At 37.2% G+C, this 26,217-nt stretch overlaps 1 protein-coding gene across 1 annotated transcript in view; it reads right to left on the reverse strand.

The window, feature by feature from the left end:
- Positions 1-26,217, reverse strand: part of TRHDE (thyrotropin releasing hormone degrading enzyme) — a 245,548-nt gene that overhangs the window by 50,569 nt on the left and 168,762 nt on the right. The window contains exons 10-12 of the mRNA XM_036758545.1: positions 4,655-4,802; positions 2,660-2,757; positions 2,063-2,170 (exon numbers count right to left, since the gene is read on the reverse strand). Of these exons, the coding sequence (XP_036614440.1) occupies positions 2,063-2,170; positions 2,660-2,757; positions 4,655-4,802 (354 nt within the window). The remainder of the gene's footprint in view (positions 1-2,062; positions 2,171-2,659; positions 2,758-4,654; positions 4,803-26,217) is intronic.

Here is a 26,217-nt window from a genome sequence, read left to right on the forward strand (position 1 = left end):
AATGATTCTCATCTAATTTTGATCAGCACTGGAAGAACGCATCTCCTCTCCTGGAGTTTCCCATTCCCTCTGAATCTCAGACTTGCCAAAGTCTCAGGTAACCGTGTAGAGGAAGCCAGATTCATTTCAAATGCAGATGCCTCAAGGAAACTTTTTTTTTTCTTTTATATTATTAAAAAAAGTTAGCTAAGATATTGATAAAGTGAACTCCAACTCGTGACTATAGATCAGTCCAGTGTCACTTTGTGATTGTCACCTCCCCTGACCACATTTTCCCAAAGTTAACATGGCACAGCAATCAGGGAAGGAAAGGGAGCGGAGGGGTGGGAAGAGTAGAGGAGGGGGGAGAAGTAGGGGGAGAGGAAAGGAGAGGAAAGGAGGAAAAGAAAAAAGGAAGTTATTACCTTTGTGATTTTAGGCAAGTAAATTAACCTCTCTGAGTCTGAGTTTACTGCTCTGCCAAATGAGGCATTTGGACTAGATGATTTGTAAGGGCCCTTGCAGCCCTATGTTTGTGATCTGTGTCCATTTATAAATTCTGTGCAATTCCTGTTTTCCTTTGGAAAGTGTGTCAATTCACCATGAGATGAATATCTCAATGGACCAATATATTCATGAAATATTGAAAACTTATTCTTTTATAATAGGTTTCATCTTAATCATATTTTTCTAATTCTGTAGCCTTAAGCTATTTTGTTCACCTGATATCACTGAAACAAGAATGAAAAGCCAGTAGGAAAATTTTTAGATAATGGAAGCCAAAAGTCTAGGAAAGGAAAAGCCAAAAAAATCTACACTTTATATACCTTCTATTATAACCAATGTATTTACAACCACTTGAATTATTTTAAATTCTGAATTAGATAACTAACTTGAATTATCTCCAACACTACCAAAGTAAGAATGTTCATCACAAAAAATGTCTTGTCTACTTACATAGTGGAAAAATTAATTGTTGCCCCATTTTCTGCCCCTGTATGGATGTAGCTTCCACTACATAAAAAACCAAATCTGTAAGTTGTATTTGGTTAATATGTATTAAATCAAGCTCTAAACAACCTTCATTTTACATCAGTCACCTTCTAAAACTATGAATTCCAGCAAAGCAATTCCATTTCCCATCACCACTTCACATAAATTTTCCCCAAGCCTTGAACTCCTAGTGCCCTTCAAGGATCCATACAGGTATTTCCATCTAAACAGGCCTTTCCTGATTCTCATAGTTGTTAGAGCCTCCTAATTATTTCTTGCTTATTTTGTATAAATCCTATATCTACTTATCTCTACATATGTTATTTCCCCCTGTAGAATATAAGATCCTTAAGGTCAAGAGCCATTTCACTTTTGTTTTTCTATCTCCCATGCCAAGTACAAACCCTGGCAACAAGCAGGTACCTAACAAATATTTGCCAAATTATTGAACTGTGTGTGAAAGGCAAAAACATAGAATAAAATAAAACAAAGCCTTACAACAGCATATAGTAGGTGTGAAATCCAATGTCTTTCTCAGACCTGTTCATCTTAATTACTGCTTCACAGAATCTCAGTTAGAAAGGATCTCAGAAGTCATCTAGACCAATGAAGGAAGGAAGGGAGGGAGGGAGGGAGGAAGGAGCATTTATTAAGTACTTACTGTGCACTAAGAATGAATATGAATGTGCTCAAGAATATACTTAAGAAGTGATATTAGGGTTCCTCATATAGACTTCCAGTCAAAAGGAACCTACTACCTTCCTAAAGGAATCTATTCCACTTTTAGATAGCTCAAGTTTTTCAGAAGTTCATCTTTATTTCAACTCTAAATCTTTGCAACATTGTAACTTCCTCTTTAATTTTTTTCAACACTGAATTACTTAGTACCTAAAACAATTACACTTGGCTAAAATGAATTTTGGAATGGAATTTTGGTCTGTTTTAACAGTTTGTGAAAGGATAGATATAGATATCTATATCTATTTTTCTCCATATAGCTATCTATAGCTATAGCTGTAGCTATCTATCTACTCATCAGAGTCTGCAAGAGGGCTAAATTTTGTGGAAATACAACTCTTGTTCAACTCACCGATTCCTGTTGCTGGAAATCCAGTCTGAAATGAGCGTCGAAGCCTGCTGGTGACAATGTTTGTTACCAAAGCTACATGCCAGCATTATAACTTCGCGCCGTAACTCTCTGGATATTACCAAAGTAAAAGAAAAGAATTTTTTTTTTAAAAAGTGAAAAGGCAATTTCATCCCTCTATATCATTATCCTTAGGAAGACAGTAAATATGGTCACTAACTGTATATCAGAACATAATTAAAACTAGACTCTACAATACTATGGGGCTAAATAAGAACCAGTTAGACAGCCCATGAACGAACTAAATATATGACACACCTGCTGTGTGAACATTACTACAAACAAGGGCATGGGTTCTGATCCCAACATCACTGGAGACAGAACTTAAACTATAGGAGAGCAAGAAAAATATCTTTGTTCTCAAATACAAGGTAAAAGAAACTGTATTAACACAGCAGCAATCCTTCCCAGAGAGAGAAATGAGAGATGAGAAATGAAAGTAAGACTGTCTCATGCTGCTAAAGTCCCAATAGTATTGGTACTATTTTTTTAACTACAGTTTTGAGGGTTAGAGATAGAAAAAAGAAAACTAAAGAGTACTCATGTTGGTAAGATGCCTGAACAAGGGATCCATTAAAATTAGTTGTTGGCCATCCAAGCTTGATGTACATCGTTGCAACTTGTTTTAAAATATATTCCTAAAAGGGGAGGGAAAATAAAAAAAAAGTAGTGTCAGTGTTAAGATTTTAGTTTGTCCACTAAGATTGAGCATTTAAAACTAAATGTCTGACATTGTGAGCGTGATTATTTACAAACGTCTGTCTGCCCACAGACATGGTAATATCCTATGAGATGAGCATTTCAAATTCAAGAAATGCAACGTTTATTAAGCATTTATAGTATGCAAGACACTCTACTTCATTCTAATATAGAAAAATTTGAGGTAATGCTGAAAAATAGAGCAAAGTCTTAACTTCATAATGAATTTTGAGAAATGTGTTCTGATGAACATTCTGCATGCACTGTGTAGGGGCATGCATATGCACACATGTAGCTCTTACATGTAAATTATGGAAAAAGCATAGATACACTTAATGACAAGGACATAGAGAAAAAAAATGGCTACACAAGTGCACCCGATGACCTAACAGTGCTATTTATCATAACATACAGAGAGCATTCATTAGGAGTCCATAGTTAATATCCATTCAGTTCCTGGTACATTTACATATCAGTAGCAGTTTAAGACATGCTCTTCTTTACTTGAATGTACTTTAATTTCAGGCAGGAAGAAGAGCACCAAAATGGTAGCCCAAGCAATTTTTTTTTAACTGCTACTGAAAATGAAGTGTCTGACATGATATACCATCTTAAAGGACAAATATATACAGATCGAATAAATCTTACGTTTCCATAAGTTCCATGCACACATGTTTGTGTGTCTGGAAGAAAAGGAGAAATGCAATGTGTCTTCTTCCAGCAGGTGAAAAAATTATGCCATCACTAAAATGACACATTTCTTTGCATGTGCGTTGTGAGGCCTTAGACAGAAGTTGTAGCGGTAAAACCGTCTACGCTCAAATGTCGCCATTTTTATTTATTAAAACAGACTTGCATCTGTGTAGGCAAACTATGAATAAAAAAGAGCAACTCTAAGGACAATCTGGGAATTAAGATGCCTCCATTAAAAGGATTTTATGCTACAGTCATCTAGTTTTAAACAATACTGAGACTGTAAGTTAATTAAAAGGATAGTCAATATGTTATAGGAAAGGAGGTTATTTTATGGGATACTGGTTGAGCTCTTAAAAATGAACACAGGAAAGAAAACAGCGTGTAAAGTTAACACTGCATACAAATACACTTAAACATATGCACCAAAATTAGATTGGTAATGAGAAAATGAAATATCAAATGCTCATTAGCAGTACTCAATACTAATCTAATTTGAAATGGTCATGAAATTTCTCCATTAGTTAATGTCAACAGTAATATTTTGGTTTTTGCAACCAGCTTCCAGTGGAGGTAAGCTTTTTCAGGTAGTATATTTTGGAATGTTTGTCATGCTTTCCTGTCTATTTGGATTATCTATTGTTTGCTGCACTGTTATCCCCTTGGACCCAATTATGAATGGGCTTTTGCCTCAATGTTGATCTTATCCTTGTTAATTAAGGAAGTGAATTGAATTCACTATGCCCTTTTGGATAAAAATAATGACTAACAATCTTTACTGCAATTGTCGGTATCCTGTTAAGATCTTTAGAATCCCTCTGCCCGGGTTATTTCAGTCCTTGGTGAGTGAAGAGCCCTATAACTAGAGGGAAATAAGTTTGGACTAGGAGGATGTGGGTTGTTTGTCTGTATTTTTTTTTAACGCTATAACATTAAAGTTACATACTTTCAGTGTAGGACAAATCAGCTTGTCTTTTCTTCTTCAAATACTAGAAACCACATACCCACAGGAAAACATGACAAAATTAACAAAAGAAACAATTAGGGAGATAGTAAATAACTTTGAATCAGTTGCACAATAGTCTATGATGATAAACCAGTACATCTTTTGAGAATTGAAGACAAAAGAAATACATCTTTTACATTGAAGACATTGTAGTTCTCCATTCGGTCCAGTAATTTATCTAGGGGATAAAGGGCCCGGCTGGCAGCATGCCACGGAAGAAAATCCTTCTCCTCAGAAAGGTATCTGATAATCTCCAGGGGAATATTCTGAGGCAAATAGCCAGCTCTGTGTGATCCAAAAAATAAAAAAAATTAATGTTAATTAAATGCAGCAAAGATATATGATGATGCAAAAATGAGGATTTTTACTTTATACACATTAAAGGAAGGAAGCATGATAGTCATCACATTAAAAGAGATATAAAATGAAATCACTTACATACTAAAGAGGTTTAATACATATGTATGTGTATAAATATGTAATACAGTCCTATGCAAGATACCAATGTCCTTTCATATATGTGGATTCTGATAATTATAAAATGTTCATGAATACTAAAATATCGAAATGCATATTTGATAAGAAAGAAAGAACCTTATTCTCTATACTTCCTCCAGTCTCTACAAAATCAACAACCACAGATATTTTCCTTCATGGCAAAGTGTCCAGAGGTCACAAGTAATTGAAAATAATTGATTATTGAAGTGGCATTCTTTAGGCTGCTCAATTTGTCGACTTTACTTTTCAAGTAGCTCTGGGTAATGACATTTAGTTCAGATTGTTTTCCAAAGGGTGGCTAAATTAGAACAGCAAGAGATTGAGTCTCTTAGAACTATGGCTCCCTCCTTGGTGGTACTTCCAAATCAAACTTTGCTATAAAACCCAAGGCCCATATTTAAAGTCTAACCTGCCTCCTCTCACCCGGTTAAAGTTGGGGGGGGGGCATGGGGGCTGGAGCTGAGCCCACTAAAAGTGGCATCACTTTTCACAGCCATCTATGAAAATCCAATTGAGACTTCAATTGGGTTCAAATTACATGTATTAAAAGGATAGAATTTTCTTTTTTTAAATCTATCTCTTTTCACAATGGGCTGCCATGTCACCTTGGGGACCATTATCAGGCTCCTCGAAAAAGTACTAAATAGTGGAGCTCTTTAAATTTGTCCAGTACTATCCGTATTTATACACAGAGGCACAGGGAGGCAACTGGCCAATACTTACACAGCTATGGATTTGCCTTGAGGCTGTGTACAAATTCCAAGGAACAGCAATACTAAAAGACTGAATTAAACTGGTGCAGGGCTTAATCTCACAGATGGAGACAAGAGATACTGTTCATTTTCCTTGACATGCTAATGTCATGACAACTATGGTGAGAACAATAGCTTAAAATTCCCCATTCCCCTATGCAAGTGGACATCATATTTCCTTTAAAAAAGTATTGAAACCATTCTCAAAACTCGATAGGCTGAGAGGACAAAAGGTTCAGTTTGCTGACATCACTTCCTGGTTGCCTAACTAGAAAACAGCCATAGGGAGCTCTAAGCTCTCCCTGATTGCTGGTTGGTGGATCTTGATAGCAACTGAGTTTGAATGGTCACAGTATTGCTACCAGAAACTTGTACCTCTCTCAAAACCTCTGTACTGATATGAACTGGGTTCAATCTTGGAGAGGAGTCGGGTTTTTCTCTTCTCTGTGGCTTATTATGACCACCCCAGCGCGAGGTGGCACAGTGGATAGAACACTGGCCTTGGCGTCAGGAGGACTTAGTTGAATCAACCCAGGTATTCCCAATGCATTTTTATTGACCATCCTCCTTCTATGGATAGGTAAATCTCCTTTTGTTGACTGCTGAATGACTTACTGATCTCATTCTGTTCCAACTATCAGGGGACTGAGTCAGACTGAGCTTGGAACAACTGAATCAAGATACTGGATGAATGAACTGAACTGAATGAAGATAGAAGGAACAGTATAATTCCACCACCTCTCCCTTTGACTTCTAGTGAGACGTGGGGAATTTCTCTCTAGCCTCCCCCTAGTGCTAGAGCTGGTCTAAGCACATAGAAGCCAGGAAAGGTACTTGGCTACACAAGCTTGAGACTGGGATTCTAATCTCTGGCCGCCTCTTGTGTTTTTTGTTTGTTTGTTTGTTTGTTTCCTTTCCTAAGCACAGGTGACTGAACAACAATTTGAAGCCAGATCTTTATAATCTGGCACCTATCTCATGCATTTGAAAACTTCTAGGTTGTTGAATTGTGGTTGGTTACCCAGTGAGAAGCATTGCCTACAATAACACAGAATCCCACCACCATTAGAAACTGGCAAGAGTTTGCTAGAGCTGAAAAGGCTGAAGCTATGGACTGACTTACAAGGAGATCCAAAATTGTGAGTATTACAGATGGTGCAGAGAGTTTAAAGTGTTTTATTAGCTCCACAGCCCTACGAGCTTGTGTTTACTTCCTGACAAAGTGTAACAGGTTTGACAAATTATTGTTTTATGTTTTAAGTACTTTGTTGACGTGTGCTTACAAATCTGTTTTTACAAATCTGCCTTTCTTTCTTTTTCTCTTTTCTGACCCAGTTCACTCTTAGATTGAACCACAATAGGTCCCTGCCCAAGCTCCATTTAGTGTCTGTATTTTGGGCCCTCCTGGCTCAGAGTGAATGTCAATGGTAACTGTTTCTCTTTTGAGGAGCAACCCTGAGGGTCTTCCCCTCCCAGCTTAATCTTTTTTTTTCTTTTTTCTAATTAAAGGGGCCATCTCTTGACTCAGTTCTTAAAGATGCCTATCCAATGAATGGGCCATTACCTCACTCTAAGTGAGCACATGAAAAGGCCTTAACCTAAAAGGGCCAGGATCTCTCCTTGCATCCTTGGGCATCTCCAGTCCTCCTGATGAATATCAGGTCACTGGACCCAGATGGCTCTGGAGGAGAAAGTCAGGCTGGTGATCTTGCACAGCCCTCCCTCACTCAAATCAAAGTCCTGCAAGTCATGTCATCATTTTCCTGATGTCATGGTCCTCTTAAAAAACAAAATTTTATATGTTAGTACCTGTCTAAAAGGTTAATAACTTTAGGGGATATCTTAAACATTAGCGACATCTAAGTATTGTTTGTCTTTTTGGGGTATTTTTGAGAGGCAGTTGGGGTTAAGTGACTTGCCCAGGGTGACCCAGCTAGTAAGTGTCAATTATCTGAGGCTACATTTGAACTTAAGTCCTCCTGACTCCAAGGCCAGTGTTCTATCCACTGTGCCATCTAGCTGGGCCCCTAAGCATTGTTTAGGAGACTTTCCCCAAAACACTGGGGTGGTCATAATAAGCCACAGAGAAGATAAAAACCTGACTCCTCTCCAAGATTGAACCCAGTTCATATCAGTACAGAGCTTTTGGGAGAGGTACAAGTTTCTGGTGGCAATACTGTGACCAAATTTCATTTTCTTTGGGGGAAATATTGTAGAGTTATTATATAAACAAATCAGTGAATTGATACTCATGGGATTTGCTGAGAAGTAATTGGGGAAGGACTTTCTTGTTTTGTATACATTATGTAAGGTTATTGAGATGAATGTCTTATTGTTTCTCCTGGGCTCTGAGCCCTAATATGAGTAGGACTGAGAAAGCCATGATGCAAGCACACTGGATTCAGTAGACTAACAAATTCAATTTTTGCCAATCTACTAGTTCTGTAGTCTTGGGTCTGTTATTGAACTACTCTAAACCTCATTTTTAACTATTATTTTTTGACTAATCCTCTTGTATTTAACCACTTCACACTTATTCGTATCTTTTCTCTTTATGTTTATTCTGTATATAATTAAATATTTATTCATCTCCCTCATTAGGAGCTAAGTTATTTGAGAGTACAAATTGTTTCCTTTTTTGTATTTTTCCCCAGTGCCTGACACAGTGTTTAGCACACAGTAGGCATTTAATAAATGCTTGCTGATTGATTTTCTCACCTGTAAAATAGGCATGAAAGGAGTTATAATTACTCCCTCCTGAGGTTTCTATAAGAGTAAAAGAAATAATGGATGTAAAATTCTTTGCAAACCTAGAAGTGTTATTTTTATTTGGTCTATTTCAGTAGTGTATGACTCTTCACGACCACTTTTGGGGCATTCTTGGCAAAGATACGGGAGAGGTTTGACATTTTACCAATAGAGAAACTGAGGCAAACAGGGTTAAGTGACTTGCTCAGTTGGTATGTGTCTGAGGCTAGATTTGAACTTAGGTCTTCCTAGATCTAAGCCCAGCACTCTATCCATTGTACCCTGTAGCTGCCCTAGTATTACAAAACTCAGTGCTCACTCACATCATAACAGAGTGCTTTTATAATATAAATATACTGCTATTGAATGAGTAAAACAATCAGAAAAATAAATAAAGAATCCATCTTGATGCAAGAGCAATTTCAGGTATTTTGGGGTTTTCCCCTAAATTCTGGCTCAATATAGTAAGAATATGAATGGCAATAAAAATTCATTTCAGTTCAATAAGTGCTTATGTAAAAACCTACTCTCCTGTATTTAGTTATTTTGTATTTGTACTTCATGGGAATCATAGGCTTAAAGCTGAGAAGCAACCTTTAGAGGTTATCTATCTAGTTTAACCTCATCACTTTACAGATGAAGAAACAGAGGGCCAGAGAGCTTAATTGGCTTGCTCCAAATTACACAGCTGGTAAATAAGGGAGGTGGAATTTGAACCTGGATCCTGTCACTTCTAATCCAGCACACTTTTCACCGTACCATGCTGGGTCATGAAACGAATTATAGAAGCCTGCTCTGAGATTTATCTTCTGTATCTTTATGTACTTATATTTGTACTCATTATCACCCTCATTAAAATGTAAATTCCTTGCAAGTAGAGATTGTTTCATTCTTTGTATTTATATCTGTCAAGATCCCCATGCCAAGACTACTCTTCTCTCTTTTTACTCATCTCTTTTTCTATTAGGAGACACCTGTTTTCCAGAGCTAAGGCCCATCGAGCAATCTGTGCCCCGAGCTTGGCATAGCAACAATCCATTTTGCTCACCCTCTGGATGAACTCTGCCACAGCAAAATCTCAGAATTGTTTCATACTAGCGTCAGGTGGTCCCTAAGATTGGAGAGGCACCTGTAGGACCCCTATCCTGGTCATGAAGTCCTGCTATTAATCAAACTTGTCTCAGTGTTGCTGTTACCCCTCATTGTCAGGGCTACAGCTCAGCATAGTCACATATGTGTGTGTACATATACACATAAAGGTATATATGTACATACACACACATATATATACTGAGATTTGTCCACACTAAAGCAGGTCTCCTACTAGAGGGGGCTCCGGCACATATGTGGTTAGTTTCCTTCTTCCAATGGAATAAAGGAAGATTTTTGCTTATAACCACTGTTAGCTCTTTGGTTTTATTTTGTTTCATTTTACTTTTAGAGTTAACTGTGGATTTGATACCCTGTGTGAGTTCTCTGTTTTTTTTTTTAAGAGTTAACAGGAGTTACAGAGCTTCTGTGGCTCCTTGGTTATTTGGTCAGGGTTGACATATCTTTAGCAAAGTCACTGGCACACAGTAACCACTTAATAAATCTTTGATTATTGTACAAGTACTGAAAAGAACAAAAGTATTTAGTCTGTGATAAAGAAAAGGCAAATACTTGATTCATTATCTATAGCTTTATTTTTCTTGGAATTAATAAAATGTGAGTCCTAATAAAGTCCTGGTGATTCAGGTTGTATTCAGTAACTAGAATTACTGAGGTTGACCAAGAAAGGAATTAAAATGACAAACCTGGTCGGGAGCAATAGGTGAAAGTGGTAGGAATCTAATTTAGGCCTGATGTAGGGGAAAACCTTCCTAACCATTAGAGATATCCAAAACTGGACTTCACTTGTCTTGGGAGTTCTTGGGTTCTCCCTCACTGGAGGGCTTCAAGCAAAGGGCAAATGGCCACTTGTTGGGAGTGCAGTACTATAAGCCTTCTTTTTTAGAGTGTGGGTTAGTCTACTGAGGTCTCTTCTGACCCTAAGCTTCTACAATTTTAAAGTTCTTCACATCTGCAGAATTTATAAAGGAACTCTATTTTTTTTTCATTTTCTGTTTTTAAAACAGCCTATGTATGAGAAGTGTACTTGGAAGTGAGTCATGTAATTGGACTAAGTCAACTAAAATTTAATAAGTAATTTTGTCCCCTGCTGAGCAGCATTTAAAATAGCATATTTAAAGCCTTCTTTCATGGATTTGTCGACAACCCACCGGAAGAAAGCACCATTTCACATGAGAAATAATGCTATATGCACATACTTCTATTTTTCATGATTTAGGATTCTGAAACTCTTCAATAGATGGAAATTATTTTCAGATCCCCTATTTTTTGCTCTTTAGTTTCATAAAGAGGCAGCATGGGATGCTTATTACCAGTGTGACTCTGAGCAACCCTCTTAACCTCTATTGCCACAGGCAACTCCTGAGGACTTATCTACTAAGTGAGAGACCAGTTCGCCATCTGGATCCTACACACATCTGTCGCCTATATTTGTAAGTGAATAACTGTAGCTTATCAAGTTAGACACAAAGACTTGACTCCACTTGACATCTGCCCCACAATACAACACGTAAGTATAGCAAGGGGCCTTAGTAATAATTTCATTGGACCCTTCAGTTTACATATAAGGAAAAAGAGCAATCTCATAAATACCCACAAAGAACTCCATGCAAGTAATTCATCCATTATACATTTTCAAATTGCTATTTAAAAAACACCCAAAACCCATTTGATGACTTTAGGCCAAGACAGGTTCTTAAGACTACATAAGACTACTGCATTAGCGCATTTAGCAAGGCAATTTAGAATTTTCAAGATTCTGACAACCTCATGTGAACAGGAATAGGGGACCTATTTACTGTGAGAAGCAGTATAATTGTACATGACATTAAGGTGTTGACGTGGGAAGACACTGACCTTCAAATCAGAGGATGGTAATGCTAGTCCTGGCTCAGGTGCTAATGAGCCTGTGTGGCTGAGGGCAAGTCACACGGCCACTTTGGGTCTGAGTATTCTCATTGTAAAATGAAGGCAGTGTTGTGGAGTGGAAAGAGCAGCGGCTCCAGAGTCAGAGGACCTAGGTTTAAATCACGCTTCTTATATAGATTATCTGCTATACCTTGCACAAGTAACTAAATATTCCTGGCTTGCAAAACGAAGAGTTGGACTGATTAGCATTGGAGGTCCCTTCTAGCTTGAAATCTATGATTTTATGAAGGGGTAGGAATAAATAGATGGTGCCTACAGTTCCTTCTGCCTCTATCATGTGATTCTAACATACACAGAAATCAGTAGATTTAGCTCAGTTCAAGTCAACAAGCATGTGCCTACTATGTGCCAAAATTCCAGGGGTGGGAAACCTTTATTGTGGTTGGGGGTTTGTTCTGTGCAGTTTAGATTCCATCAAAGGGCTGCACTTGAGGACCTAGAAGGTGGCCTCAAGGCCACAGGTTCCCCACCCTTGTACCAAACCCCATGTTCAGGGCTGGGGATACAAAGGAAGGCAAAAACGACCCCTGCTTTCAAGAAGCCCACAGTCTAAAGGGAGAGAAAACATGCAATATGAGATAAGTTAAAGATAATCTTAGAGGTGGGCAGCTATGGAGCACAGTAAATAGAGCGCTAGGCCTGGAGTCAGGAAGACCTGAGTTCAAATACAGCCTCAAACATTTACTAGCTGTGTGACCCTGGGCAAGTCACTCAACCTTGTTTGCCTCGGTTTTCTTGTCTGGAAAAGGAGTGGAAGGAAATGGTAAAGCACCACAGTATCTTTGCCAAGAAAACCCCAGATCAGGTCATGAAGAGTCAGACACATCTGAAAACAACTGAACACCACCACGGCAACAACAACAAATCTTAGAGGTAAAGCCTAAAGTAAATGGAAAGAATGCTCCCATTTTGAAAAAAAAATCTTAATTTTTCAAAATTTTCTTTGATTGCAAAATTTTGAAGGGTAGAATCAAGGTCTGAAGACTTTTCTATAGCACATCACATAGTGGAACAAAAAGGAAAGATATACCAGAAATGTGTGGGAGAGGAGCTAAGTAATAACTAAACACAAGGTAATGAGTAGAAGATATTTCATTAAATGGAAGGATAGAAGTCGTTACAAAAGAAAATAGGTTCCCCCCAGCACAACCATCCATACTCTCCAAAAATCTTTCTTCTGATACATTTGTAATATAAGTAAAGTGAATAATGCATAATTCAACACACTTGATTTCACACTCACACACACTATTTCAACCTGCTTGTTGTCAAGATACATAACAGTATTTAATTAGGAAAGTGGCTAATCAGCTTCATTACCAAGTTAAATATTTTAGAGATAATGTTAGTGAACAAGCTAAGTAGTTTAGAGTTGTGTGTGTATAATTGGTTCTTAATGATATTTGTGATTGCTACTACTGATACTATGATCAATATAAGAAGGAGGATACGGGCAGAAGTGAGCAGAAAAATGTATAAAATATAAATCGGTTTTGGAAGTAGTACATTTGACATCTCAGTCTTGAAAAACAGTTTTCCTAAATTTTGGAGCAAAATGTTAGCTGTTATTCAGTTGTTTCAGTCATGTCTGACTCTTTGTGACCCCATTTGGGTTTTCTTGGCAAAGATACCAAAGTGGTTTGCTATTTTCTTCTCCAGTTCATTTTATAGATGAGGAAACTGAGGCGAACAGAATTAAATAACTTGCCTAGGGTCACACAACTACTAAGTGTCTGAAGCAGATTTAAATTCAGGAAGATGAGTCTCCCTGACTTAAGTCCTGGTGCTCTATCAACTGTGCCACTTAGCTGCCCATATGAATGCTAGTTACTACTACCATTATTGAAGACAGATAGCATTCCTCCCATGCCTAATGTCTTCAAGTATATGAAGGACTACCATATAGAAAAAGGACTTAACTTGTTCTCCCTGGCTCCAGAGGGAAAAATAATAGATGGAAGTTTGAAAAACATAGATTTTGGCTTGATGTATAGTAATTAAAGCTATTCCAGAGTAGAGCGGCCACGTTTACAAGGTTGTGATTTTTCCCTCACTAGAGTTTTTCAGACAAAGGCTAGATCAATGCAATCCTGTTGGAGATAGGATTCTTGATCAGAAAAAGGTTAAACTCAGGGCTCCTTAAACTTTCGATGCATGGACTGAAGGTATGTGAAGTACAAAGTGCACATTCTTTGTGTTCAGAACCAAGGCTGCAGCGAAGTTGCCAGAAGCAACCCTGGCAAGCGCTGCCAGAAACACCTCAGATTCATCATGCATTTGATTTTTAATTACTTTTGGTCATTGCTCATTCAAAAACCTCTTACTGTTGCCAATATGTGGCTAAGGCCCACAGTTTAAGAAGCGCTGCCCTAGACAACTCTCTAAATCTCTTAGGTTGAGATAAGTTTCATATCTCCATAGGCATAATTTCTAGAATTCTAGAAAGTTCCCTACCGCAATCAAATGAATGACCCAAAACAAAACGCTTGTGTGACTATGTCTTCCATTTCATATTATTTTTGCACATGTAAACAGAAGACCTACTTTGATACTAGAACTAAAATCTGAGTCAAAGAGATTCAGTGAAATGTAGATGAACCAACCCCTTTATTCAAGCCAGTGAAGAGACAACTTCATCTAGTACTCAGCCAGGCTACCAAAAAGGGTCTGTAGTATGGAACGAGGAAGAACTTGCTCATTTTCTTCATCTCAGCTCTTCTGGCCTCAAAAGAATACAAGTGACAGCCAGATTTTTTTTTAAACTTAGATCAACAAACTTACCAATCACTCTAGAAAGGATGGAATGTAGCATATTTTGGTGAAACCACACTATAAGTGTTATTGTATTGAACTGAATTATCAATATTGCAGAAGTACCAGAAATATTGGTGAGTCAGCAACATTAAACAAGCACATGGCTCTATTTAAAATAAATTTTACATGGGGATCTCTGGCTCAGATGCCCTGTAGTGAAGTGAGGATGATTAAAATGAAACTGTCCCCACCCTCAAGAGATTTACAATGGCCAAGTGAGAGATCACAAATCTGTTAGAACAATCTAGCTAAATGCAGAGGACCTTATCAGCTCTTGGTGACAGACTAGTCATCAAGGATGACTGTTTTTGGCCACAGCAACCCTTACTGACCTTCTATAAGGTATTGAGGGGAATGAGATTTGCATAAGTATGCAAATTAGATGAGAGAATCAAAACAGAAAAGGAAGCAGAAATGTTTTATAACACTGGCGTTTAATTACATGACTCTAGGATCATGTGAACAATCAAAGAAATTTTTGCTTATAAGAGAATTTAGTAGAATGTGTGATATTTTGAGTGCAGGTACGGTCTTATTTTTGTAGTATATTATTTGTATCCCTTGTGTCTACTAGAGTGTCAGGATCACAACAGGTACTTAACAAATGCTCAAGTATTGATTGAGACAATATTGATCAAGAGGCTTTCCTAATTCTCTTAGTTGTGAGTCCCCATCCCTTTCCCTTCTTCACTCCAAAATTGTTATATTTATGTATATTTTGTATTTAGAGAGGTAGTTTAACAAATAGAAACATAAAATGGTGATTTGGGGACTCCTGGAGCAAAAGAAAGAGTTAAGGTTGTGGAGGGTACATAAAACAAACAGATACTTTCAGACCACCACACAGAAAAGCATCACAAAGAAACAGAAAGAGTATTTAGGGGGAGGTTGGCTTCCTGGAAGAGATATGCTAAGAGCAGGCTATAGGTCTTGGTTGTCAGGGGGAGGAAGATCAAGATAATCCAGTGCTACCAAACTAGATGAAATGAGTCCTTAATAGCTATAGCAAAGAGAGTTTCTGAATTTCCTTTTCCCAAAAGGGCAAGAGACAGCCTGGAACACAGATTGGAAGATAGCCAGGGTTTCCCCCTTCATTACTTCTCCCAATGTACAATAAAAGTATTGAATTAGGTACAACTTTAGTACTGGTCTTAGGCATATTGTAATTCTAGAGTCACTCATTACTCCCCTGCTACCAACTACCTAGAATTCCTTTAACTAAGGATAGTCTTCCATTCCACAATTAGCTATAAAAACCTCATTGAGACAAAAGAAGAACCAAAACTCATTTTCACTAAGGTGCTAGTCAACCACTAATTATGAATTGCTAATATCAGAGTATTTTCTGTATGGATAAAGGAGATGGGATCATAAACGAGTAGAGGCTAGGAGCTTGAATAGTGAAGTTAGGGTAGGGGTAAGTGTTCTTTCTCCCAGAGGGTTGTAAAGGATAGTCATTTAACCTCTGCTTGCTTCAGTTTCTTCATCTGTAAAATGTAAATAATAATTGCACCTATCTTCCAGGGTTATAGTGAGGATTAAATGAAATAATATTTACAAAGTGCTTTGCAAACCTTAAAGTGCTATATAAATGCCGGCTACGATAATGTGATGATGATGCTGACTATGACGATGACAATGATGATGATGGAAACTGGTGACATCAAAGACAAATTTTACCACATTCATATTTGTTGTGGTTTACCCTGTTTACTTTGAACTGTGTGAACCAAAAATATAAGTGGTCGGAAAGTATCTGTTTGTTTTATGTACCACATTTTTATAAATATTAACTTAACAGTCAATTGCTCCTTCTCTAATCTCCAAAGATGCCAAATGTGGAAGGAAGTTAATTCCCACAAAGAAACATATGAAAACCCAGTCACCTACGCTCCTCTCAGTATCAAAAGTAAATGGCAGGCTGATCATAGTTAATTCTCTTTCTACATACTTACCAAATACATTTAGCTGGATGTAATCTCTCCTTCTGAAGCCATCAGACTTTCTTCAACTGATCATGCTCTCCCTCTTTCTCCCTTGGCAGCTTGGCAGGTATACACATGTTGAGTTGTATTCTATGCCAACTCTGATGTATGTGATTTATGAATACTTTTTTAAAAGATGTGACTACCTTTATTATTAAGGAGCTTCAATCCCAGAGGATTTGCTAATTGAGACATCAATGTCTATATGAGGCACTGATATTTTACTAGACCATTTCTAATAATCCCCAGAACACCGAGTCCCTGGCATGAGAGCACTGGAAATCTGAAGGGAGGACAACAAAAAAATCCAAGAGGAATGCATTTCTAAAGGATAGCATATTATTTTCCAAGCATTGAACATGCCAATGCATAGGTGAAATGCCCCCCCAACCCACCACATTCGAGGTCAGAAGAAGGGCTTGTGAGGCAGGTGGGTAGCAGAATGGTTAGGAAATGCTGGATTTGGAATCCTTAGACACTAACTATCTGGGCAGCCCTCAGCAAGCCACTTAAACTCATAGCTTCAGTTTCTTTATCTGTAAAACTGGGATAATAATTCCACTGACCTCACAGCATTGTTTAAAGAATCATACGAGGAAATGTACATAATGTACTTTGCCAAGTACACTGAATAAATGTTGGCCATCATCAATCAATCATCATTACCATCATCATCATCAAAGTGTCAGAGCAGTGTCAAAGGAATTCTCACTGGAACTCAGCATAGGTGGAGCCAAGCAATAGCACCCAATTAATCCTGTCCCAGAGAATGCTTAAGGCTAGCATATTAAGAGTTTTCAAGGCTGCTTTAATAGTCAGACATGGGAGGTCTGGAACTGATGCTAAAGTATTTCTAACTCGAGTTCACAAAGTTTTTTCTTTTAAATCTCAGTATATGGGATCCTTCTCCAGAACCACAGTCGAATGGTTGGCAAAATACTTAGCAAGAGAGGCAATAGGCAAGGCTATAAAAGTACTAATTCAGAAACCACGGATTTATGGTTGGAAAGCTTACAAAGTCCTTTTTTTGCTGAATGACTTACTATATGAAGGTCCACCATCAACTTTACATGGAGACTAGCTTTAAGTAGAGCAATGTACTATAGCATAGCTGTATTAATCAAAGATCAAAGAATCTCAGATTTAGAGGGGATGACAGTGGCCAACTGGTACAATGCCCTGGACAAGTAGTCATCTGGCCTCTGCTCAAAGGTTGCCAATAAACAGAAATCCACTATCTCTTGAGGAAATCCACTCTGCTTTAGAATAGCTAGTCTTGTTGTTTTGTTTTGTTTTGTTTTTTAGACTGTAACCTCATTGTGAGTAAACATTGTTTTTTTTTTGTTTGTTTGTTTTGAAGGAGGTGTCTTGTATCCCCATTTCATTACCAGGTGCCTAGAACACAGTAGGCACTTAATAAATACTTGTTGATTTTTGGTTAATGGATCAATTTCTTACATGAAGCCTAATTTTGCCTTTTTATAACTTCTACTCATTGCTCTTAATGCTGCTTTGGAAGTTAGAGGGGGAGGCAGTCTTACCAGAACACACAATTTTAAAGCTGATAAGCATCTTGAGTGCATATCTTGTTAAAAACCTCACGTCATCTGAAAATTCCCACTGAAGTTGTATGGGATCTTTCGATTACATTAGGACTCAATAAGGCAGACGGAACAGAGATGCAACTGACAGCATCGTTGTATTGCTCTGCGACATTCTGACCTTGGTTCGTTCTCCACGCTAAGCTACTGAACTCATGGTTAGATACCAGCACATTCATTTTCCCCTTAGCGACAAAGTACCAAATGGTAGTGTAATTGCCAAGGGAAAATTATTACTCTGTTCTGAATTATTTCCATCATAAATCTAAAACCAGTCAAAGCGATTCTGTCACAAAAACGACAGGGTTGCTGTACAGCCATGAAAGCTTCACATACAAGCGTCCCATAAATCCACAAGCAGCACAACCCACCAAAGTCATTTTGAATCATGTGTTTAAATCAGAATCACAAGCCAGCCGGACAGCAGTATGCATTGTTGAAACAAGGAATGGGAAGTGATTTACTTGCCTGTTGCCTTAATAACAACTTATGTCATCTGTTTCAGGAAGTGTGATCAAAACATGACAAATTTTTCTTTACATGCTTAAAAAACAGGACATTCTTTTCATTGGTTCTAATAGCTGAGAACTGTCTTTTAAATCAGATCCTTTTCCACTTTTAAAATATAGGTGGGTAAGAGATCTCACTCAGTTATCAGATGGGTGTGAAATCTTCCAAAGAGACACAGAACAATTGGAATAAATAGCAGATGAGAGTACATGTCTATGAAGGTGATATGAGGTGGTGCACAAAGTAGCTTAGAGTCAGGAAGAGCCAGATTCGAATCCTACCTCTGACACTCCAGGAGAGGCAGTATGAGATAGTAGATGGGTAATCCAACTTGGTGTCACGAAGGCCTAGGTTCAAATTCTACCTCAGACAGCTATACGTCCCTTGGCAAGTCCCTGCCTTGGTTTCCTAATCTGTAAAGTGGGTTTGTATCTATGGCTTCTCAGGCCCCTTCAAGCTTTCTATCTGAAATTCCATCTATCTGACCCTGGGCAAGTCATTTAACATTCTCATTTTTCTTAACTGTAAAGAGAATATAATAATACCTGTATTATCTGTCTCATAGGTCTTTTATGAGTTACAAATAAAATAATGCGTCTAAAACATTTTGTAAACTTTAAAAACCTACGTAAGTATCTGTTATCAGTATTATACATTCCCTTCCTCTCTTACGAAACATTAACATGTGGTTATAGATGAACAAAATGCCTGCTGATCAGCTCCTAATTTAGAATGCCTTCCTGCTGTACAGGCTGCCAGGCTCCATTCCAAATTAGGAATGAAATCCAGAAAGGGATTTCTAGGAGACCCCAGCAAACAAAATGTGTAAAGCTAAAAACAGTTTCACTACTGGGGAAGACTAATAGAGGATTCCTTCAATTTAGTAATTCACCGGGCATAAGAAGGATCAGTATCCTTAAATAGATTGCTCAACCCAAATGAAATCACCTTTGGGGAGGCACATATGTTATTCTGATCATCAGTCCTTTACCCTCCTGAAGACTGCAGGTTGTCCAAAGAAGAAAGTGATGTGCTAGACAGATCTCTACTTTGCTGCCAGAATTGGAAACAAACACTTACACTGGGAAAAATTTGTCATTTTTATTTATTTGAGATTTTGCCTTCAAAATGAAGCACCACTCTTGCTCTAGAGATATCTCAGAAAATGTGGTTTCTTTCTAACTGGAAAGAGACACAATATTCTTTCACTGCCTTGGATGTTTTTCTGAAACAACACTATTTGGCTGTGCGTTCTAGTGACACAGTAAGCCTTTTCTAGCTTGATCCCTATGGTGATAGCTCCCTAGACATACCTAATAAACCTTCCAATGACTCAGTTTACTGGGAACTGAATATTGACTCAGACTTTCTTTTGAGATTCTTAATATTCAGCATCACAAATTTTGGGAGAGAGAACCACATTTAAATCAGTTATGCACCCTACTGGTACAGACCAGAACCCTATCACCTGGCATTCATTGTTAGAATTGAAAGAGATTTCAAAGCCAGAGTTGACCTCAATCCTGCAACAGAATATCCTTAAGCAGTATGACTCCACTTGAAGGCTTTCCGTGCTATAGGATTCATTCCCTCCTGAGTGGCCTATTCCACTTTTGAACATCAATAATTGCTATAAAAGTTTTCTTTACATTGAGCTGAAGTCTATCTTTGCATTTTCTACTTATTCCTCCTAACTCTGGCTTCTAAGACCAAGTAGAAAAAAAATCTAACCCCTGATCCATATGACTTCCAAATATTTGAAGATTGTTCTCACTTCTCCTCATAGACAGGGGTTCTTAACCTTTTTTGTGCCCTGGATCCTTTAGGTAGTTTGGTGAAACCTAGCAGTACCTTCCCAGAATAATGTTGTTAAATTAACAATAACAATGATAATAATAATAATAATAATAATATGTATGTATGTAGTGTGTATATACTGCTTACCAAGTGCCTGTGCTAAACTACTTACAATTATTATCTCATTTCATTCTCACAACAACCCTAGGTGGTAAGTGGTATTATTATCAACTCCAATTTACAGATGAGGAAAACGAGGTAAACAGAGGTTAAGTGGCTTGCCCAGGGCCATACAATAAATGTCTGAATCCAAATCTGAATTCACATCTTCCTGATGCCAGGCCGGCACTCTACCCACTGTGCCATCTATAAAATACACTTACAAAGGAAACCAGTTATACTAAAATTGGGGTAGCAACATAATTTCTTTTAAAAGAAACTCACAACCCCCCATAATAAGAACTTCTCTGGCATCTTCTCTTTCAATAGATAAATAAACCTAGTCCTTCATGTGTTATTTTTTTTCCTGCCCATACACCATCATGGTCACTCTCCTTCCAACATGCCACAGTTTGTCAATGTCCTTCTTAAAATGCAAAGCCCAGAACTCGATATAATTTTACTCCAAGTGTGTAAAGTTCCTCTCCTTCAAAGCTAATGATGTTCAAATAAAATTCATGGAATGGCGATAACACTAATGTTCTACTGTTTTAATGGTGATTAATAATTAGAACATAGATGGTAAAGATTTACAGTGTTCTAGCAATGACCCCCATTAATTTTAATAGAAGTCACATGGTCAAATCCCTGCTTATTGTCAGTAAAATTAACCCCTCATTATCACTTATGGGCAATAATTTTCTAACTGTAAATACTCAAAATTCAAACTCAAAAAGCATAAGGGTACAATTAGGTCCAGTCTTCAAAGTCCTTCCAACAATTGGTAGTACTAATGTTCCATAACTGTAGGACCTCCTTTTACGTTTTACGTTGAAGATGGCCCAGTGCAATATTATTAAGGTCTAGCTTTTGCCTTAAAAGATATATTCAAAATGATCTCATTGAGTTCAAAAATTTAAAAAGTCAACACTAGAAGTGAAGCAAGAGATTGGAAGAAATATTTCTCCTTGGTCTTCAAGAAGAATATATGTTCCTAGGTGAATCATTAAAAAATATTTAGTTATATCTCATTTAAAACTAGCATGGCAATCACTGTTAACACTGTGTGTATGTGTGTGTGTGTGTGTGTATGTGTGTGTGTGTTTAATTCAACAGTTCGATGAGCATTTACCTACTGTAAGCATTATAATAGCTGCTCAGATACAAGGTAAAAGCTTCAAGAAGCTCATGTTCTAATATAATGTCTTTATTTAATCTTCCTCAAATGCATTCATTTCATCTTAGAAAAATGAAAATTGGAGAAAGGGGGTTACAAAGAGCAAAGCTTACTTTTCAAAGCTCATAAAGATACTAGAAAATGATGAAAAATTGAAATGCTCGCCAAACTTGACTTATACCTTATAAACCCCTAAAGTGCTGTATATAAATAAGAGCTGTTATTACCCTTCAAATGTTAGAATGTCATTAATTTCAGCTAAATACAATTTAGATTTGACTGCCTTTTCAAAAGGGTCACCTAAACCTGAGAAAATAAGATTTGAGAAAATGAGACCCAGTTTATTCCAAGAAAGGTTAAGAAGGATAAAGAAACAGCTAGCTGGAACAATGTGTAGGAGCAATGGAATTTTAGTATTCATAGTCCTCTGCTTAATAGAAACATTTATTTGGAAGTTCAGGTATAATGGAAATACAGAGCTATATAGCCAATTCATTTAATGTTCCTGAGACCTCGCTGTGTAGGATAGCCCCTGCTTTAGCTCACCCAGAACACAAATGGAGGAGTCTAGCTGGTTTTATGAGAATAATTACAAAGGCTATTAAACATGGAGATCAACAGAGCAAATATCCTTTAAATGCCATTCATTGGGCAATTAATCATGGGTTTTCTTGTTATTGTGTAGAACTCTCTTGTTATTTAACTTTTCAAAGGTTTATGTCTCTTTTCCCCAAGTAGGTTGTAAGTTCCTTGTAGACAGGGACCTATTACTTGGGATCTTTCATTCTTGGCATCTCTCCTTCACAACAGTGAGCAGGTTATCTTTACAATCTTTTCAATGTTTTACTGAAAATGTAACACTGATCATCAACACAAACAACAGGCTATCTCTCATATAGTAATGATTCAATAAAAATTTGGTTTACATATAAGATGACTCTTGGAAAAAACAAATATTTTCTTTAGTCTATAAATAGGATACAATGTTTGTACATAATGTATTTAACAAGTTTTGAAAATTGGTTTTAAAACTAGCATAGGTATAAGTGTCTACTATGTGCAAAGTCCCATGCAAGGGCAGATAAATACAAATAAATACTAAATACTAATACTAATAAATAATTTAAGGAAATAGAAATCACTAATGAACAAGAGGGAGCAGAAGAGACTTCACCTACCTTGGCATAGTTCTGAAGAAAGATAAACAATTCTAAGAGTTGGAAATTAGAAGGCAGTGCATTTTGGACACACAGAGTGCCAATTTGTTCACAATTTCAAAAAATGAAAGACTAGGGAAAACTACGCCGTAAATATTGCTAATAAAAATATGACATTCAAAATCTATAAGGACTTGTCATAATGTTTTTAAGTTATGCTTATTGTCCAATAGATAAATAACCAAATAATATAAACAGGTGACCCTCAAAGGTGAAAACTAACTAAGTTATAGTTAGTTTTAGTGATAACTAAGAATTGCTCAAACTTTCTAATAATCAGGAAATGCATTTTCAAACTCTAAGGCAATTCTTAATACCAATTAACTTGGCAATAATTATTCAAAACAATAGAGTTCAATGCTAGAGTGTCTAGTGTTAAAAGTGAACAAAGTCACTCCATTGTGTGTTTGGGGGAACTACAGATAGGCATAATATTTTTAGAAAGTAAAATGACATACTTCTGGGGGTAGAGCCAGGACAGCAGAGTAGAGAAAGCACTAAACTAAGCTCTCTCAACATTCCCTTCCAAACAACTCTAAAATAATGACTAAAGTTAACTCTGGAATGGTAGAGGCAACAAACGGTCAGAATGAGACTTCCCTCTAGTCCAAGACAACTTAAAAGGTCTGGAAGAAAGATCTGTGACACAGAAGTGGAGGCTGGACAGAGCTTTATGTGGACAAAACACTACTCGTGGGATTATATGGTGGAAACAGAAGCAGTAGCAGCATAGGAAGCTCCCAAGCCAGAGAAGAGAAGGGTAGCTAGCAATTAGTCTGAAAGAGACTATAGGGGACCCCTGTGCTTGCACTGGATGAAGAACCAGATACTGTGCGGCAACTCCATTGCCCATAACCACTTCTAAGTCATAATTCAAAGAGATAGGAACACGCTGGTCAGGAAGGAGTGGAAGCCTGGCAGTATCCCTTTTAGTCCAAGGGATCAGGGACCCTGAGGAGCAGTATCGATTGCAATCCTAAGAGAGCAGGGGTCCTTCCTGGATATGGACCAGAGTGCAAACTAGGAGAACAATGACCATGCCTCTCAATAGATAACACAACCTTGGAAGAACCTAAAATTTCCAAATCCCCAGAACTAGCTCTGAAAACAAGTGTGAAAAAGACTGAAGTTTGAGAAAGTACCCTTTCACCACCATCCCCATTCTGGGAACAGAGCCCAAAATTAACATAAAGTTCCAAATCAAGAAATAGGGTGGAAAGTGAGCAAACAACAACAACAACTGAAAAAAAAAAAACTGACCATTATGGTAACAGGGAAGAAAAAGGCATAGACACAGAAGACAATGAAGTCAAAACAGCTTATAAGCAAAGCCTCAAAGAAAATTTTGAATTGGATACAAGCCCAACAAAAATTCTTGGAAGAGCTAAATAATTATTTTCAAGACCAAATAAGAATGGTAGAAGAAAAATTGGGCAAAATTTAAGAGCAAAAGAAGAAAATTATGAAAAGACAACAGTATGGGAATTGTGAAAATTGAGTGAACCACACTGACTCCATTTTGTGACACAGTTCTTGATTAATTCAGTTACCTTTTTATTCAATTAAGGGTCTAGTCCAATTTCTGTCTTGTGAGAAAACTTTATTCTATTATGGCAATTGTGAAAAAATTTACCCAGAGGCTAGACCACCTCTACCTGTTACTTAGAACCCCCTAACTAAGGACGTAGGTTATGCTGACCAGAAGTCCAGTCAGATCCAAAATTCATGCAAAGAGATTTTTTTTTAACAAACAATCAAACATCTCAAGCAACCCATATGTCTACTTTTAAAACTGGCACCATACTGATCAATCAGTTACTATTTTCAATCTCCTTTAATTGAATATAGACATTTGTGAAGAGTGAGACACCTGTTTTGTTTTGTTTTTTTTTTTAATTTCAGGAAATTGCACCTGCTTGCTCTGCCCCGCCCTAACTCTCTAAACTCTTTCATTCTCCTCCCAACTTAGAAAGCCCTATTCTTTCCTCCAATTAGAAATTAAATTAGCTAATTGTGTATCCTTGTCTAAACCCTGTTAATCATTTTCTTTTAATTAATTGTTCTTATTTGATTAATTGTTTTAAGTGCATAAAAATCAGTCTCCCTTGTATTCAGGGTCTAGTGCCAAGCTAAGGATGCCTTGTCTCAACTAGTTATGTAATTGGCATGCATTGCTTAACAAACTGATATGCTCAGAAGTTCAAACCTCCATCTGCTCAGTTATTTCATCTTTCAACCACTACAACAGCTTACTAAAAGAAGCACAAAAGTACTGAAGAAAATAACACCCTAAAATCAAAATTGGTCACATAGAAAAAAGGTAAAAAGTTCATTAAGAAAATAATTCCTTAAAAGTTAGAGTTGGGCAAGAGGAAGCTAATGACTCTATAAGACATCAAGAAACAATAAAAACAGTCAAAAGAAGGAAAAAAGTAGAAGAAATCGTGAAATACCTCATTGAAAAAACAACTGACCTGGAAAATAGATTAAGGAGAAATAATTTAAGAATTATTGGATTACCTGAAAGCTATTATCAAAGAAAGAACCTAGACATCATATTTCAAGAAATTGCCAAGGAAAACTCCCCTGACAGACTTAAACCATAGAGTAAAATAGAAATTGAAAGGATCTATCAATTACCATCTGCGAGAGATACCAAATGAAAACATTCTACATGGAAAGAAGTTATGGGAGGTACGTCAGATATGTTGGGATAATGTAAAGAAAAAAAGTGGAAAGGCAAGAAAGTGGGATCTTCTAGGAGAAGGGGGAAGTGAGAGGGAGAGTGGGAAAAATTATCTCACATAAAGGGAAAATAGTAAGGAGGATGATGGACAACATTTGAACCTCACTCTTATCTAAGTTCATTCAAAGAGGGAAAATATGTATACACACACTTAATTGGTAACAGAAATCTATTTTGCCCTACAGGGAAGTAGGAGGGGAAATGGATAGCTGAAAGAGGGAAGGGATGGTGAAAGGGAGGGAAAATAAAAGAAGGCAGTAGTCAGAAGCAAAATAGACTTTGGAGGAGGGACAGGATAAAAAGACAAAGAGAGGATAAACAGAAGAAAATAGAATGAGGGAAATGCACAGTTAATAATAATAACTAAGAGCTTGAATGGGATGAACTCACCAGTAAAATGGAAGTAGATGGCAGAATGGATTAGAAACCAAAATCCAACCATCTGTTGTCTCTTATAAGAAACATATTTGAAGCAGAGAGAGACATATACAGATAAGATAAGGGTCTGGAGAAAAATCTATTATGTTTCAGCTGATGTTAAAAAGATAGGGGTAGCAATCATGATCCCAGACAAAGCAAAAGCAAAAAGATATAATTAAAAGGGATAAGCAGGGAGATTGCATTTGCTAAAAGGAACCACAGACAAGGAAGTAATAT

This window comes from Trichosurus vulpecula, chromosome 5, assembly GCF_011100635.1.
Source record: "Trichosurus vulpecula isolate mTriVul1 chromosome 5, mTriVul1.pri, whole genome shotgun sequence".
Classification (NCBI taxonomy): domain Eukaryota; kingdom Metazoa; phylum Chordata; class Mammalia; order Diprotodontia; family Phalangeridae; genus Trichosurus; species Trichosurus vulpecula.